The following is a 15,831-nucleotide window of genomic DNA, read 5'->3' as shown; positions in this document are numbered from 1 at the left end:
TGAAGCTTCAGAAGGTAACTTTCGAAATCAACACTTAGTGGAAACAACTTCTGATAAATTTTACAAATGCCCTTGGATGAGAATCTCAGAATGTAGTTGTTTCACTCTGCGCATAGTCTTATTGAAATTTTTTCTACTTTCTTGATTGCCATTTCAATCAATCTCGTGACTTCCTTCAATCGAAATCCAGTGAAAATAATTATAAAAGATGTTTGTTGGGTGTTTTTAATTTGTAATTTGTTTTCATTACCTGTGCTCTTAAGAAATTATCTAAATTTTTCTCAAAAAAGTTGTTTGGTCACAGAATAATGGGGCTCTGCATTCACATGATGAATGAACAAAAGGCCAAATGTGGTGTATGTAATTCTACAATCAGTTTGTTTTTTGAATCTAAATCTTTAGGATTTTTCATTATCATCTTTCTTTTAGAATTACTTATAGACGGAACATTTGTTGAGAACCGATCAACCTCAAGGGAAACCTTTTCTATGTAAAGCATCAACATTGAAAAATGTTTAATCATTAAATCATGCCCAAAAGAAAGATTTAGATTCAAAACACATATATGAAAATATATTACTTAACTACATATCTTAAAACATAAACTTCTTGCGTTCGAAGCTAGATTGTGTAAGAACTAATTAATTTATAGATTGGTTTTTTAATTTAAGTTTTTTCTTCCTTTTGTTTTTACATAAAACAAGGAGGCTCGGTAATGTCTGGCCGCGCATATTGATCCGAGCGTGCTCAACTACGTTTTTGACTTAATTGTCCACCAAAAGTGTGTGGGAAATTTTCAATAATCACTTTTGTCCAAAAATAATTGGTTTAATCATTTAGTAAATTGCTTTAGGCTCTAGCCAATGCACAAATGAAACAATCACTCATTAGAGAGCCGGTGATAACTGCCTTTAAATAGAGTAAGAGACAACACAAAAAGCAAAATCAAATAAAAACATCAAGCATTACTTACGAACATTACTCAGTATCTATCCGTTTTTTTAAACTAAATGAAAAAGTCAAAATGGCACCAGATTAAAAGTAAACTAAATCAAATGACTTTCATTTTAGCGGAAAATAAAGATCAAAATCTATTAACTAATAATATTGAATGATTAATTGCGCTTTGTTTTAACGACATTAATTTGACATGGGACTTCTTTTTTGTGCTACAAGCGAACCTAAAGCATTTGAAAAAATGAATAGAAAATTTATGAAAACTTGTATCAACGCCAAAAACAATTATCTAAGAACTAAAAGAACAATTAAGGCTACATTATAATCCAACTGAGCAAGAATATGACTTCTGTTTATTATTACACTCAAAGACTGCAAAAAAAAGATTGAAAACGGGAAATCTAAAAACAAAGATTTTGTTTTTAAATCAAATATTTAAAACCATAAGACACAACAGCCATAAGTTTTTAGCTGAAAATTTCTAAATAGTTTAAATTGTCTTTGCATAGGAAGACAATTGTACTTTTCTCTAGAGAGACTAACTAAAAAAACTACGCATTAATACTCATTACAGGCAGAAATCAAATTTTCGCAAACATTTTTATGCAAACGTGTTGAAGCCAAAAAACCATATGCTTTTCGCTGAAATTTTCATATATGTTCATAGGCCTTCCTTTTGTCTGTAAATTTGACAATCTGTTGATATCTGCTGATAATTAAGTTTTGATTTGAATTCATTTCGGTCTGTAATTAACAAACAAAAAAAGTATTTTAAAAAAAATATATACCACGCTCCATTAAAATATTCCACAACTAGTTCAAAACTGATCTTGCTCCCGCTGCTTCTCCATTAAAACAAAAAATTGTACCAAATGTTATCAATTAAGTTAATTTGACCAAATAGTTATTATATCAAAAGTAAATGATCAATTTTGGATACTTATCGAGCTATTTTACCAAGAAAGCATTATGTATCAACTGAAATTTTTAGTTAATTTCTTTGAAAGCTTCAAACTAGAAGTTTGACTTATTGGACTCAGAGATAAGACTACAATGAGAATACCAAATGCGAAAGTCTCAAGAATTCTTTAAAAGTTTACAAAAAAAAATTTGTCGGAGCAATAAAAATCATGAACTTTACTCATAAAACACAATATCGTCTCATTAGATTTTATTGAATTGTAAGGGGACCTCTTATTAAGTGCACGTTTAGTGAGAGAAGACTTTCTGGTGATTGGGGAAACAGAATTGCCAAAAAGAGACCCAGACCCAAGATACAATCTGAAGCAGAAATTACGTTAAATGATAATATATCGGGTAATTTGTAACGAGGTCAAGAGGTGCCACAAATCTACAACATTTGGATTTCTCCTAGTTCTAAAACAACGACCGAAAAAGAAGTTCATTGACTTCTGAAAAGACTGCAATTTTTGTTCTTCCACGCTTCCGTGCTCATCGTGTTTTTCTAAAAGACAACTGGAAGCAGAAATTACGTTAAATGATAATCTATCGGGTAATTTGTAACCAGGTTAAGAGGTGCAACAAAGCTGAAAACTGTAGCCTCTCATTTTTGTTCTTCATTTCAACGGCAGGATTGATAGTATCAACCCTAATTCATTTGACTGTCAGTGAAAAATGTTCATTTTTCTGCATTTTTCATTGGATTTAAAGAATTCAGTTAGATGCAAAAGAAGGATCGGAATATTTTTTAGCGAACTGAAAATATCATAATGAAGCTTCAGAAGGTAACTTTCGAAATCAACACTTAGTGGAAACAACTTCTGATAAATTTTACAAATGCCCTTGGATGAGAATCTCAGAATGTAGTTGTTTCACTCTGCGCATAGTCTTATTGAAATTTTTTCTACTTTCTTGATTGCCATTTCAACCAATCTCGTGACTTCCTTCAATCGAAATCCAGTGAAAATAATTATAAAACATGTTTGTTGGGTGTTTTTAATTTCTAATTTGTTTTCATTACCTGTGCTCTTAAGAAATTATCTAAATTTTTCTCAAAAAAGTTGTTTGGTCACAGAATAATGGGGCTCTGCATTCACATGATGAATCAACAAAAGGCCAAATGTGGTGTATGTAATTCTACAATCAGTTTGTTTTTTGAATCTAAATCTTTAGGATTTTTCATTATCATCTTTCTTTTAGAATTACTTACAGACGGAACATTTGTTGAGAACCGATCAACCTCAAGGGAAACCTTTTCTATGTAAAGCATCAACATTGAAAGATGTTTATTCATTAAATCATGCCAAAAAGAAAGGTTTAGATTCAAAATACATGTATGAAAATATATCACTTAACTACATATCTTAAAACATAAACTTCTTGCGTTCGAAGCTAGATTGTGTATGAACTAATTAATTTATAGATTGGTTTTTTAATATAAGTTTTTTCTTCCTTTTGTTTTTACATAAAACAAGGAGGCTCGGTAATGTGCGGCCGCACATAATGTTCCGAGCGTGCTCAACTACGTTTTTGACTTAATTGTCCACCAAAAGAGTGCGGGATAGAAAATTTTCAATAATCACCTTTGTCCAAAAATAATTGGTTTAATCATTTAGAAAATTTGACAATCTGTTGATAACTGCTGATAATTGAGTTGTGATTTGAATTCATTTTGGTCTGTAATTAACAGACAAAAAAGTATTTTAAAAAGATATACCGCGCTCCATTAAAATATTCCACAACTAGTTCAAAACTGATCTTGCTCCCTCTGCTTCTCCATTAAAACAAAAAATTGTACCAAATGTTATCAAACAATTTAATTTGACCAAAAGGTTATTATATCAAAAGTAAATGATGAATTTTGGATACATATCGAGCTATTTTACCAAGAAAGCACTATGTATCAACTGAAATCATTAGTTAATTTCTTTGAAAGCTTCAAACTAGAAGTTTGACTTATTGGACTCAGAGATAAGACTACAATGAGAATACCAAATGCTTGAAAGTCTCAAGAATTCTTTAAAAGTTTACAATAACAATTTGTCGGAGCCATAAAAATCATGAGCTTTACTCATAAAACACAATATCGTCTCATTAGATTTTATTGAATTGTAACGGGACCTCTTTTTAAGTGCAACTTTATTGAGAGAAGACTTTCTAGTTATTGGGAGGAAAAAATTGCCAAAAAGAGACCCAAAATACAATCTGAATCCTTTTTCAAAACTCAACGATGAGATCAAAACGTGCCTTGCTATCGCTGCTCAGATGTTTTAAAATGTTTAGTAATAGGTTTTTGGCAAACGAAAATCCTAATATATCAAAATTGAAGTATGCAGTTTTATAAATATCGTTTCAATTTACCAAGTTCAATTTACCAAAATTGTTTTTCCCAGAGAAGTTTCCTGGGAACTGGTGGAACAATTAGCCGGTATCTGAGAAAAGAAAATTGAGTCGGTAGTTTGTGTACTTACACGACCGGTCACACTGGGTTAAGTGGGCCAAATAGACATATTTGATGCGATTTTTTATGAAAAAAGGGAAAAATGCTGAATTTTTAAAAATTCAGCTTAAAATTTTTGCAAAAACTGAATTCAAACAGTTCACCAACTCTTTTTGATCTTCAAACGTAAAACTAATGAGGCTAATAATATCAATTTTATCAAATATTATCGACAATTGATCAAATTTTGAGCAAACGATACGAAAAATGTGAACAAAACACCGGAAAATAGGCTAGCGTTCACAAATCTTTAAACCTCCGTAACTCCTCGGAAAAAGGGAAATTCAAAAAATCTCTTTAATTTGAAATTCTACGCTTGGCAAGCTTTCTAAAGATACCACTCGCAATGTATATAGTTCCTATATATAGTTCCTGGATTATGTAGTTCTTCCCCCACTTAAGTGGGTAACAACAAAAATCATTTCCTATTCCGATCTCCGTAAGTTTGTTAATGGCTTCAAAGTTAAGTTAATTTTTGTCATGAAATTCCCGAACTTTCATTATGCTAATTTATTTTATTGAATTTTTCATTATGCTTTTTAAGCCCTACATCCTAACAATTGACCTTTTCATAGATATTGTTTTATCTATTTTAATCTAAAGTAGTGGTAAATATTGAGTTTGCATCTTCAAATTAATATCAAATTTTGGTCAATTATTTTCAAAATTTCAGGTGACGTTCTCTCGTTTGGCTGTGGGGCTGGCGTATCAGAATGTCGGAAACCAGTTCTCAATGCTACCTCAACTTCAACCTCTCAAGTAGAGTGGGAACCTCTCGACAAATACGCGTTTGAAGAAACCGAAGCTGTTATTGCAGTTTTTAGTGGGGATATATCCGAAGACGTTACATTGCAGGCCACTGCAAACTTGCAGTTGTTTGTCGGCAACTTATTCGTAAATCCAAGTACTAATGTATCGATTCTGGCTAGCGTGCGGGATCCCGAAAAACCCACCCAACCAAAAGGCACTTCGAACCCGCTCGATGTTTTCGTTGACAGTGTTCCGACGCTTCTGAGCTTGAGTACTTTTAATGAAGATGTATACTTGGCGATTGGCGAGAGAGATTCAATTGATTTTACTTTGGATCAGTTCGTGAGCGACTACTCAGTGTCATTGGAAATATGTAAGTAAGCTGCAAATTTGTCAGAACTACTTACCCAACCCCACACTCAGCAAACAAAGGAAGAAAAATTGATTTATGTAATTATCTATAACCAGCCGAAATCTCATGGATGGAAAGACTCTCACAGGATGGAAAAACCCATAAATCCGTGTCTTGAAACCAAAATTTTTATCAAGTGCCATGCATTGTTGTTGGAGGTTGAAATTCGATTGAGCTTTTTGTAATCAGTTCCACTGTTAAAATGATTGCAATACTATTCAGAAAGGCAACCAGAATAAAATCGATGCAGAATTTTTCCTCGGGTGGTTTAGTCCAGTCATTTTTCAAGATAGATTAATGTAGAAGATTTTCATGCGAAAAATTTCTCTCGTATGACTTAACAATTTGCCAATTTTAGACAAAAAATCGTGTATTAATCTCTGCGCGAGTGTACAACAGAACAGAAACGAAAGTTGTTATGTAACTAAAATGTGGGCCGTACAGATTATACCATACGCAATCATCAAAATTCCCGCCTGATTTCGGTGCAGTTTTTATAAAGAAACAATTTCGTTCAACATTTTGTGCTAATTTAATGACATCGTTTCCGACTGATGGAAAAATTGCAAAAATTATTCTTTTAGTGGGAACAATTTCAGCTAAGTTTTTTCGTCTCTATCCTCAAGCTAATAATTCAAAAATTAATTTGCTAATTTGTGTCCTTTAGATTCCAATTATCGCCTCAACATTTACGATTTGAGGTTGGACAATTTGGATCGGCGATCCTCTTTAACGAACGAGAGTTTGACTTCAACTGGATCCCTGAATGTACCTTGTCTGAGCGATCTTTGTTTCTCAGAAGTAGATGGCGTCACCTATAGATACTTATTGGATTTGGCGGGGGTCTGTTGCAACCAAGGAGCCTCACATTCGTTTCAGGTAAGTATTATAGAGAGTTTTTACATGTTTAAACATCAGTAGAGGTGGTAACAAATATCCAGTTGTCTGGGCTGTCTCAGTTTTTGGGTTACAACTTCTGATGAAGTGACAGTATTCAGTCCGTGTTAAGGGGACGGATGTCATAAGAAGTTATTGTTGGTGACGGATATCAAAGAACCGTTTCAAAATACTTTGAGTTCATATTGGCGAACAAAAAATTCATTCCTAAAAGAAACATACCCAGCAGATTGCATGAAAATAGCCGGCATTTTTTTTTCATGACACCGAATGCATAAATGAAAAAAAATGGAATAAATTTGATTGTTGTCTCATACAAAAATCTCAAAAAGATGGTATTTCTCTCGATTTGGTATTTAGGTTAACTCTTGCTTCCCCGTGAGAGGATAAATGACTAATGCAAATATCAAATATCAATAGAGCTGATAGCAGACGAGCCCAAACCAAATTTAATTAAGAGGCATCTAAAAGGGATCCCGGAGTTTATCCCGGTTCATTTTTGGTTTTGTTTTTCAACACTGACATCAGTTTATTTCTGATCGTTTTGCTGGGCAACTATTTTATATGGCGACTGAGTGAAAAATAAAACCGTCCTTGGGACTTCAAGACGATTAACACTTTAAATCGCTGAAAACGCGGTAAAAGTTGGCAGGGAAATTTTTTTAATATTAATGTTAAATAACATTAGCCCGTACAGTTGTCGGTTGAGTTTTTGATGCTTATAATGTACAAGAAGTCTTAATTTTGTGACAAAATTTGACTCAATTTCTCCAAAAATGTGCAATAGTTTTGTTCCTCCGCAAATACTTTTCATTAGATCACAAGCAAAGAAACTATTTGATAAAAAATGGAATAAAAACAAAACAAAATTTGTTCAAGTATATCTTTTCGAAATATTTTATAATTTATATTATGTTTTAATCTGCCAATCTAGATGTTTAACTGCTCTTGAATGAGAAGCAATTATTGTAAACGTATGTGTCGGAATCGGGCTCATAAAGAAAAATTTATTGAGGCTACAGCCCCTGAATTAAATTGCGGCGCCTGTCATTTGAGAGCAATTTTGCCGATGTTAGTCGGTTTATGTTTTTCTTTTGAATCTGCTGAATACGCAGGTAACTTCGATTAGCCATTTCACTTGATTCTTGACTGAGCATAGACGAAGCCTTAAAAGGAGGTCTCAAATGTGAAAAATTTTGAAACCTTTAAGTCTGTTTTCCTCGAGAAATGCATTTCGTAAAAAAAATCTTTCCAACAATCGGTTCAATTACTAAAAGCTTTTTACTGATATAGAACTTTTTTGTAACTTTTCGCAAACGATACCGATAAGCCAAAATTGATAGAACGGAAAAAAGCTGGATTAGCATAAAGTTCCTAACCCCCAAATAAATTTGAGAGTTGGAACAAAACTGGTTCTTCCACTATTCACATTTTAGAAAATCTCTTACATTTTTAAAAATATTAACTCAAAATTATTTGATTCCAGTCAAAACTTATAATTTGGTTAACTTGGCAAATGAATTTTAATGTTGCTTTGAAATTCAGCGATTGATTTTTAGTTATCTATCTATTTCTCTTCGTTTTCTGTTGCTGAAAAGTTAACTTTGAATGTTAAGGTCTTTGTTGATTAGATCAACTACCACATTTGGGAGACACCTGGACAGGGAGACGATGTTTATGTGAGTGCCTATCTGAGGCTCCAGACAACAGGTACTCCCCTCTTTGTGGCTATTAGGAATGCACTCACCTTTGCCACCAATCCAGGAATCGAAATCACTAAAAGTGTCAAGGTCAGAAGATCAAAGTGCATTAATTATTCAATTATCTTGATTTTCCGGTTCTAAATGATAATGCGTACCAGGATTATTTAAGTTTGCGAGCGGTAAAAATGACCATTTCAAGGAATTAAATAATTGAAGAAATCTGAATTAGGAGCTGCGGCTCATAGTATGATATAACCTAATAAAAGTCCACGATTCCGTAAAAAACATATTTTTGAAAGTATATTTGGTTGGACAATATCAGCAGAGAATATTCGGATTCCTTGTTATCAAATTCAGCAAAAAATGTTTTTCTGATCTTAAACAATCAAACGTTTAGAGTACGTTTTTTATTGCCTAGTTCGTCACGATTATATTTCGACTGAAATTCAACAAATCGCAGAGTCGTTATGGGTCTCATATGCATTTGATCTGTTTAGCTGTTGTCGGATGATCCACTGCCACAAGTGTACCAAGTGCAGATTGACGTCATCAACAGAAGTCCCTACAGACTCAGATCATTCACACTAAATGACGACATCTCACAGCTCAAGTCAGTATAATATAATTGCGCAATATATAACTAGTAGCTATTAGATAGCTAAGTAGATATCTTTTTATATCAGCATTGAGTTGTCTTGTTAAACGGAGGGGACGGGGGAGGGCTCCTTAACTTCACTCTATTTATAGATTACCTTGGATTAAATACTATAATAGTGATGGTTTTTTATTCAAAGTGGGCAAGGAAAACCGAGCCTTAAATAGCCGTTATCGAGTGGGAAAACCCTATAATCGGCGCTAGTGAATTTGGAAGACGTACCAAAATATAGAAAATGAATTGACCAATCAGAGGCAAGATGCGATATAATACAAATTTAATTGAACAAATAGCTCCGTGTATTGAAATGGCAGCGGATTAGCATAGCCGCAAATTAAATTGAACACATACAAAATTATGCATAGAAAATCAGTTTAAATTGACTATTTTATCTTATAACATATTTCAGACATACTTTGCCAATAAGAATTAAGCTAAATTAAGCCCCACAAATACAAGTTTTTCAGGCGAAGTATTTTTTCATTGAACTGCACATAATTTTTTTTTTCTGCAAAGGTGATGATTCCCCTTGCTCCAGTCGAAGCAATTCCAAATTAGATTCTCGCTCTTTTTTTCCTAGTTTTTTAATTGTGTTCCAAAAATTGGGGTTGCTTGCCCCAACTTCTTTGTTCCAATTTGAGTTCCAATTTTCACACTTATTAGTGGCTCTCATGGTAACTGGCCGGTCAAATACGTTCCACATTTCTAACTTCAGGCTTCCAAAAAGCCAAAAATTCCAAACATAATCAAAATTTTTTTGCAAGTTTCTGTTGCGATCCAATTGATTTTTGATTGAGTTTTGATAATCGATGAACGCGGATATAACTTCTGTTTCTGGTTAAAAAAAAGCAAGACTGTATAATTTTCGAGCAATTTTTTGAAAATTTGCGTCCGACTTATATTGAGTTGTCAAACCCATCTCTTGTTTTTTTCGGTAAATGCACTGAGTGTAGTGAAACCAGCAACCTAAATGAGTTGAATATGAAAAAAACTTGGGAATGGCCGAAATTACCCCAGTTTCGTAATCTGTAATTTTAAACTCTGGTACTAAAATTTTTTGAAATTTTTTGAAACATTTGTTTTTTAAAGTTTCCAAAAATTTTTTATAAACTTCTGTATTCGAGCCAAGAAATGCCCAAATAACTGTTATTTTGTAATTTTCGTGGGTTCCGTAAATAACATAAATTTCTAAGAATGGAGGGGGTGCTGTTTTAAAAGTACCGACCCCCAACAAAACTTTTGATTGTTGAAAAAAATGGAGACCAGCATCAGTGGCATATATAACAATACCACTCACCTGATGAAGTAAAAAAATTGCGGTCATCCAAAGTTTTTGTCCAAGAATTTCGAATGAAAACCTGGTCTAAAGTCTTGGGTATTGGTGGTAAAGTTAAAGATCGTTTTCTATTTAGAGTGCCCCTAAGGTTTTCGTAACGAGGGGGGACAAAATCGGAAACATTATCAAGGTTAATTTCATAAATTTCCTTCAAAGGTCTTATTGGGTTTTGTCGAGTATCACTAAAAAGTTCTTGTTTAAATTTAATCGTTTTTATTTCGATGGTAGGGGGGGAGGTGATTATGTTCCTCAGAAACCCGAATAATACTTGTAATATCCTGATTTGTTAACAATTTGGCTATACAACTCGGTTCTACGCAAACAAAGTACACCACATTTTCATTAGTTTTATTTTTCTTAAACAAGAAATTGTTAAATAAAAGAATTTGTCCGCGTCCCTTCTTTAATTCAAAATTCATTCTTGTATTTCTCAGAAATTATACAGGGAGCTATCGTATTGAATTCGGCTTATTGATACTGTATTGTATTACTTTTGCGTCTTCCATTTAATTGGCCAATTTTCGTCCAATCAGATTCGTTTATTAATTCTATTTTTTGGTGCGTCTATTTGCTGAGACGTCACCCCTATAATCCTATCAAATTCTTTTTATTCGGTTTCCAAAGTTTTATTGGTAGTTGTCAAAATCCGAACACAAGTGGTATTGAAATGTTTGTTTTTGCGTTAACTTTGAGATTGCTGGTAAGCTGTTTTGACAATGATTTGTATATTTATCTTGCAAGAAGTTGTCACAATTAGAGTAGTATTTTAACAAACTTTAAAAAAAAATTTTGGCAGGTGTAGTTGTACTTTAAACCGAAATTGCTTTACCATTTCCTTGTATGTCTTTATGAAAAAAAACAAGGCAGCGAATCATATTTATGAGCAAAAATAATTTTTGGGTCTTCCCCACTATATCTCACCACACTAGTTTAGGGCGTAGAGTGTAAGGCTATCTTCAATTACCGTAAATATATCTGGACTATAATTTCGGGAGATTGTTGGGGTAATTTTCCAATTTTTTAAATGTTTGAATAGATACCTAGTTTGATTTTTACTATCTTCTCACCCCTCTCGATCAAAGTTTGAAAAATTATTTGGATCCTTCTAGTCTTTAATTTTTTTGAAAAAAAAAACGCTCTCTCTTCGTTGGAAAACTAGTTCTTGAAAAGCAGTCCGACCAATTGTTGTCTCGGCTTGAGTCGAGCGTTTATGCATGTCTTCTAATTGTCTGAGCGTTCTGATTCAGTGCCACTCATAATTTCGAAGTCATTTCTAACACCTTTTGCTCCAACTGCAATAGCTTATTTCCAATTTTTACATTAAAAATGGGCTGTTCGAAGTTCCACTGCTTAATCTTAAAAGAAAATATTTGACTAATGGCATTCGCTCATGAGACATTTTAGTCAAAGCAGCTATAACTTTTTAAAGTATTTTGCTATTTTTCCAATGTACGATATCAATTTTTGCCTGTGAACATATCCGCTGTTTTGCTTATCTTTGCTCTTCCAATGCCAATAGTTTTAAAAAAGAAAAATTAATCCACCAAAAAACCCAACGTGCTGCTCTACATAATGTGCTGATTTAAAAAGCAGAGGCAGTTTCAAAATTTATGAGCATTGCTTCTGCGCATTTTTATTTAAACTATTTATGCTTTTTACCCTAACGAAAAATTAAAATTTTAAACTGTTTTTTTCAGGGCAAGATTATTATTGTCTTTCGCGCTTGTTTTCTTTTTTCCTTCCCTCTCTTTCTCTCTTCTTAATTGCCGTGGAAGTGAAGGGAACCCACTTTTAGCGAGATAGTGGCAGCGTTTTTTAGTCTTTACGATTACGGCTCATTTGCTTTCATTGACAATGCTAACAGGGCCAATTTTTTATAAGCATGTAGCGAGGTAAAAAATAGGGCTCAAAATATTAATTGTGAACTTTTTCCGCCTTTTTCTTCGAATCGATTTTAAGTCAATCTTTACAATTTTCCTAAAACTCAAGTAATGGGGACCAGATTTCGAACGCGTCGCTAAATTTTTGAAAATGGATGTGCCGACTGATCACAGCGTTAACTCTCGAGACAACCCTTTAATAGTTGCAAATTTGTTATTTCATTCCGTTTTTTCCAAAAGACATTGAGTAATTTAAAAATTTGCAAAATCAATTATGCCTAGTGCATGATGACAAAAATTTTTTTGGTCAAGCTCGACTCTTCAACTATTCAAACAGTTGAGGAGCAATTTTTTTTCTCATTTGAAACTTCGTTCAAAGATGCGCACCTTAAGAAAGCGTAGACTGGTAAAGGACTGGTGAGCAATGATCTGAAAATTTTGGTCCATATTTACCACCAATAATTGATATGACCTTTAAGTTTTGCAGAAAGAAAACACTTCATGGCTATCTTAGTCTAATTATCTTATCTAATTTTATTTTTTATTTAATAGCTGCTGGAATTCGTTTTGAAATTGTTTTTATGATGTACAATTTTTTCTGGACGTCGATTAGTTAAACCTTTTTCTTATGATTGCTTTTGCCTAATTATGGTATCTAGTATGCTCAATGTTTAAAATTCATTATTATTGTTGAATAGATGCGCTATCTTTTTTCATATTTTGCTCAATTGTGCTTCTTAAAATCAAATCGACTTTGCTAGAACCATGTCTGTGGTATCGTTAAAATTGTTGCGCTCTATATTCAATACATGTTTGCCAATGTTAAATATTCCATAACTGCATTTTTTTAAAAAATATATATATTACCTGGAAAAAATTTTGTTCCGGCCCCTCTTGACTAATGGCATTCGCTCATGAGACATTTTAGTCAAACCAGCTTCAATTTTTTCAAGGATTTTGCTATTTTTCCAATTTACGATATCAATCTTTGTCTGAGAGCATTTTATCCGCTGTTTTGCTTATCTTTTGCTCTTCCAATGCCCATAAGAAAAATTAATCGACCAGAAAATCCAACTTGCTGTTTCTACATAATCTGCTTATTTAAAAAGCACGGGCAGTTTCTAAATTTTTGAGCATTGCTTCTGTGCATTTTTATTTAAACTATTTGTGCTTTTCCCCTAACGAAGAATTAAATTTTTAGGTTTTTTTTCAGCGCGAGATTATTATTGTTTTTCGTGCTTGGTTTCTTTTTTCCTTCCATCTCTTTTTAACTGCCTTGGAAGTGAAAGGAACCCACTTTTAGACAGATAGTGGCAGCGATTTTGTCACCAAAAGTTTTGTTGATTACGGCTCTTTTGCTTTCATTGACAAAGCTAGCAGGGCCAATTTTTATTAATCATGTAGCAAGGTAGTAAATAGGGCTCAAAATAACAGTTGTGATCTTTTTCGGCCTTTTTCTTCGAATCGCTTTTAAGTAAATTTTTACAATTATCTTTAAACTCAAGTAATGGGGACCACATTTCGAACGCGTCGCTCAATTTTTGAAAATGGATGTGCCGACTGATCACAGCGTTAACTCAATCGAGACAACCCTTTAATGGTTCCAAATTTGTTGTTTCATTCCTTTTTTCTCCAAAAGACATTGAGTAATTTAAAAACATGCAAAAGCAATTATGTCTAGTGCATGATGACAAAAATTTTTTTGGTCAAGCTCGACTCTTCAACTATTCAAACAGTTGAGGAGCAATTTTTTTTTTCTCATTTGAAATTTCGTTCAAAGATGCGCACCTTAAGATTGCGTAAAGGACTGATGAGCAATGATATGAAAATTTTGGTCCATTTTACCACCAATAATTGATATGACCTTTAAGTTTTGCAGAAAGAAAACAGTTCATGGCTATCTTAGTGTGAAATTTTATATTTTAATTGATAGCTGGTGGAATTAGCTTTGAAATTGTTTTTTTATGAAGTACAATTTTTTCTGAACATCGATTAATTTAATATTTATCGTACGATTTCATTTGCCTTATTATGGTATCCAGTATAATCACAGTTTAAAGTTCAATATTTTTGTTTTACAGATGCGCTATCTATTTTATGTTTTCCTCAATTGTGCTTCTTAAAATCAAATCGACTTTTCTCGACCCATGTCTATGGTATCGTTAAAAATGCTGTGCTCTATTTTGAAAAGCTTAGGGTTGTCATGTCCAATGTTAAATATTCCATAATTGCATTTTTCCTGGGAAAAGATCTCCTGTAAAAAACTTTTGTTTTGACCCTTCTTGAGGGGGAGCAACTATTAACTCAAATGGGTTTTTTTTAATGTTCAGTCAATTTTTAACGATCGATATACTCATCGTAGAAAATTGTGATCGGTATCCTTAAAAAGCCCGTCCAGCGTGGAAAATGGTACCAAAAAGATTCTTTTTTGAATTTCTTTTTCTAGAGCGAAATATCCTGGTGTAAATTTTTGTGAATATCAGTCCGATTTGCATTATTTTTATGCACATTTTCCGGAATTTTTGCCTAAATATGGTCATTTTTGCTAAAATATGCTAAAATTGTTAACAATAGTTTTGCTGATTTTGTTTTCACATACAAAAAAGCTTTGTTGACTATTTTGATATAACGTTTTTGGCTAATTATTTCAAATTTCAGCCTTTTCATTAAATATCGCCCAAACTAAGCTACTCTAGTTTAGTTTGAATAAATTTGCCAGAACTGCACACCTAAAAACAATTAGCACAATGTTTGTAAAGTACAATGGAAGCTAGATTTACCTCCACTTCTGTTGAGAGTACTCTGGAATTAAAGTTTTGCCGTTTTTGCTAACTTTTTGATCATCAAAAACTCAGCATTTATTTTTGATCTTTTTACTAACAACTTATCTGGATCTATGACTTTTGAAACAATTGGGTGTTCTTAGTGGATGATCAGCAATAGCAGGGTTGGTCTTGACCAATCTTGAACTGTTGCAATTCGATAGAAATTCGGATTTTATTCAGGTATTCAGTCGTTGTTTTAAAAAAAATTTTGATTATTTTTGTCAATTAAAGAAGAGAACAATTCAGATCAAAGCTCACTGTTGATGTGTTCTATTGGTTTCCTAAGCAGTTCCAAATTAATTTATCTGCTTTCTTTTCTCAAAAAGTTTTGGTCGTTTTGACTTTTAGAAATGTTTGATTTTTAAATAAACAATGGCTTGATGAATTTTGTCACTATTTTTCTCTTTAGTCAACTTTTAGCTTAGTGTCAGCAAAGAAAGAATGCTTTTTCTTACTCTTCTACTGAATTAAAATTTCATCCTAATTTTACGCTTTACGTTTTGGTTTTCTGGCTTTGGTACTACTAGTTTTCACAATTTTTTTGTAGGCATTGGACCATTTTTCACGTTTTTTTTTCTCGTTTTGTCCCGTTATCGCATTTTTGAAAATTCACATATTACATTATTGGCGTTCAATGTAAGGCACATTTGAACAAATAAAGTTCTTTCAAGGCTTAGATAATGGTTTTACCGGCTTCGACCCCCCTTTCTCGAAGAATTTAATTGAATTTTTTATATTTTTCTTTAACTGTTGTTTTTACTTTTAGTCATATGAAACTTCCTGGACAAAGACAGCTCTCATTGGCGCACTTTATGGCGGATTAATTGAGCTGGTATTCTGATTTGAGTAGATAACTGATGGCTTTCATGACCTTGAAAACGTTTGTTGTCAAAAATAAAAAAAAACACTTTAATTCACGTTTTCGTACTTTTTTTTATTTGTTACCTAGTCTCGTT

General features: G+C 32.9%; 1 protein-coding gene across 2 annotated transcripts in view; it reads left to right on the top strand.

The window, feature by feature from the left end:
* Positions 1-15,831, top strand: part of LOC142337613 (uncharacterized) — a 116,602-nt gene that overhangs the window by 4,093 nt on the left and 96,678 nt on the right. For both annotated transcript variants that reach the window (XM_075386964.1, XM_075386966.1), the window contains exons 2-5: positions 5,091-5,540; positions 6,247-6,458; positions 8,108-8,266; positions 8,677-8,789. In XM_075386964.1, the coding sequence (XP_075243079.1) occupies positions 5,091-5,540; positions 6,247-6,458; positions 8,108-8,266; positions 8,677-8,789 (934 nt within the window). The remainder of the gene's footprint in view (positions 1-5,090; positions 5,541-6,246; positions 6,459-8,107; positions 8,267-8,676; positions 8,790-15,831) is intronic.

This window comes from Convolutriloba macropyga, chromosome 4, assembly GCF_964194025.1.
Source record: "Convolutriloba macropyga chromosome 4, txConMacr16.3, whole genome shotgun sequence".
NCBI lineage: Eukaryota > Metazoa > Xenacoelomorpha > Acoela > Convolutidae > Convolutriloba > Convolutriloba macropyga.
This window is presented reverse-complemented; position numbering and strand designations above follow the sequence as displayed.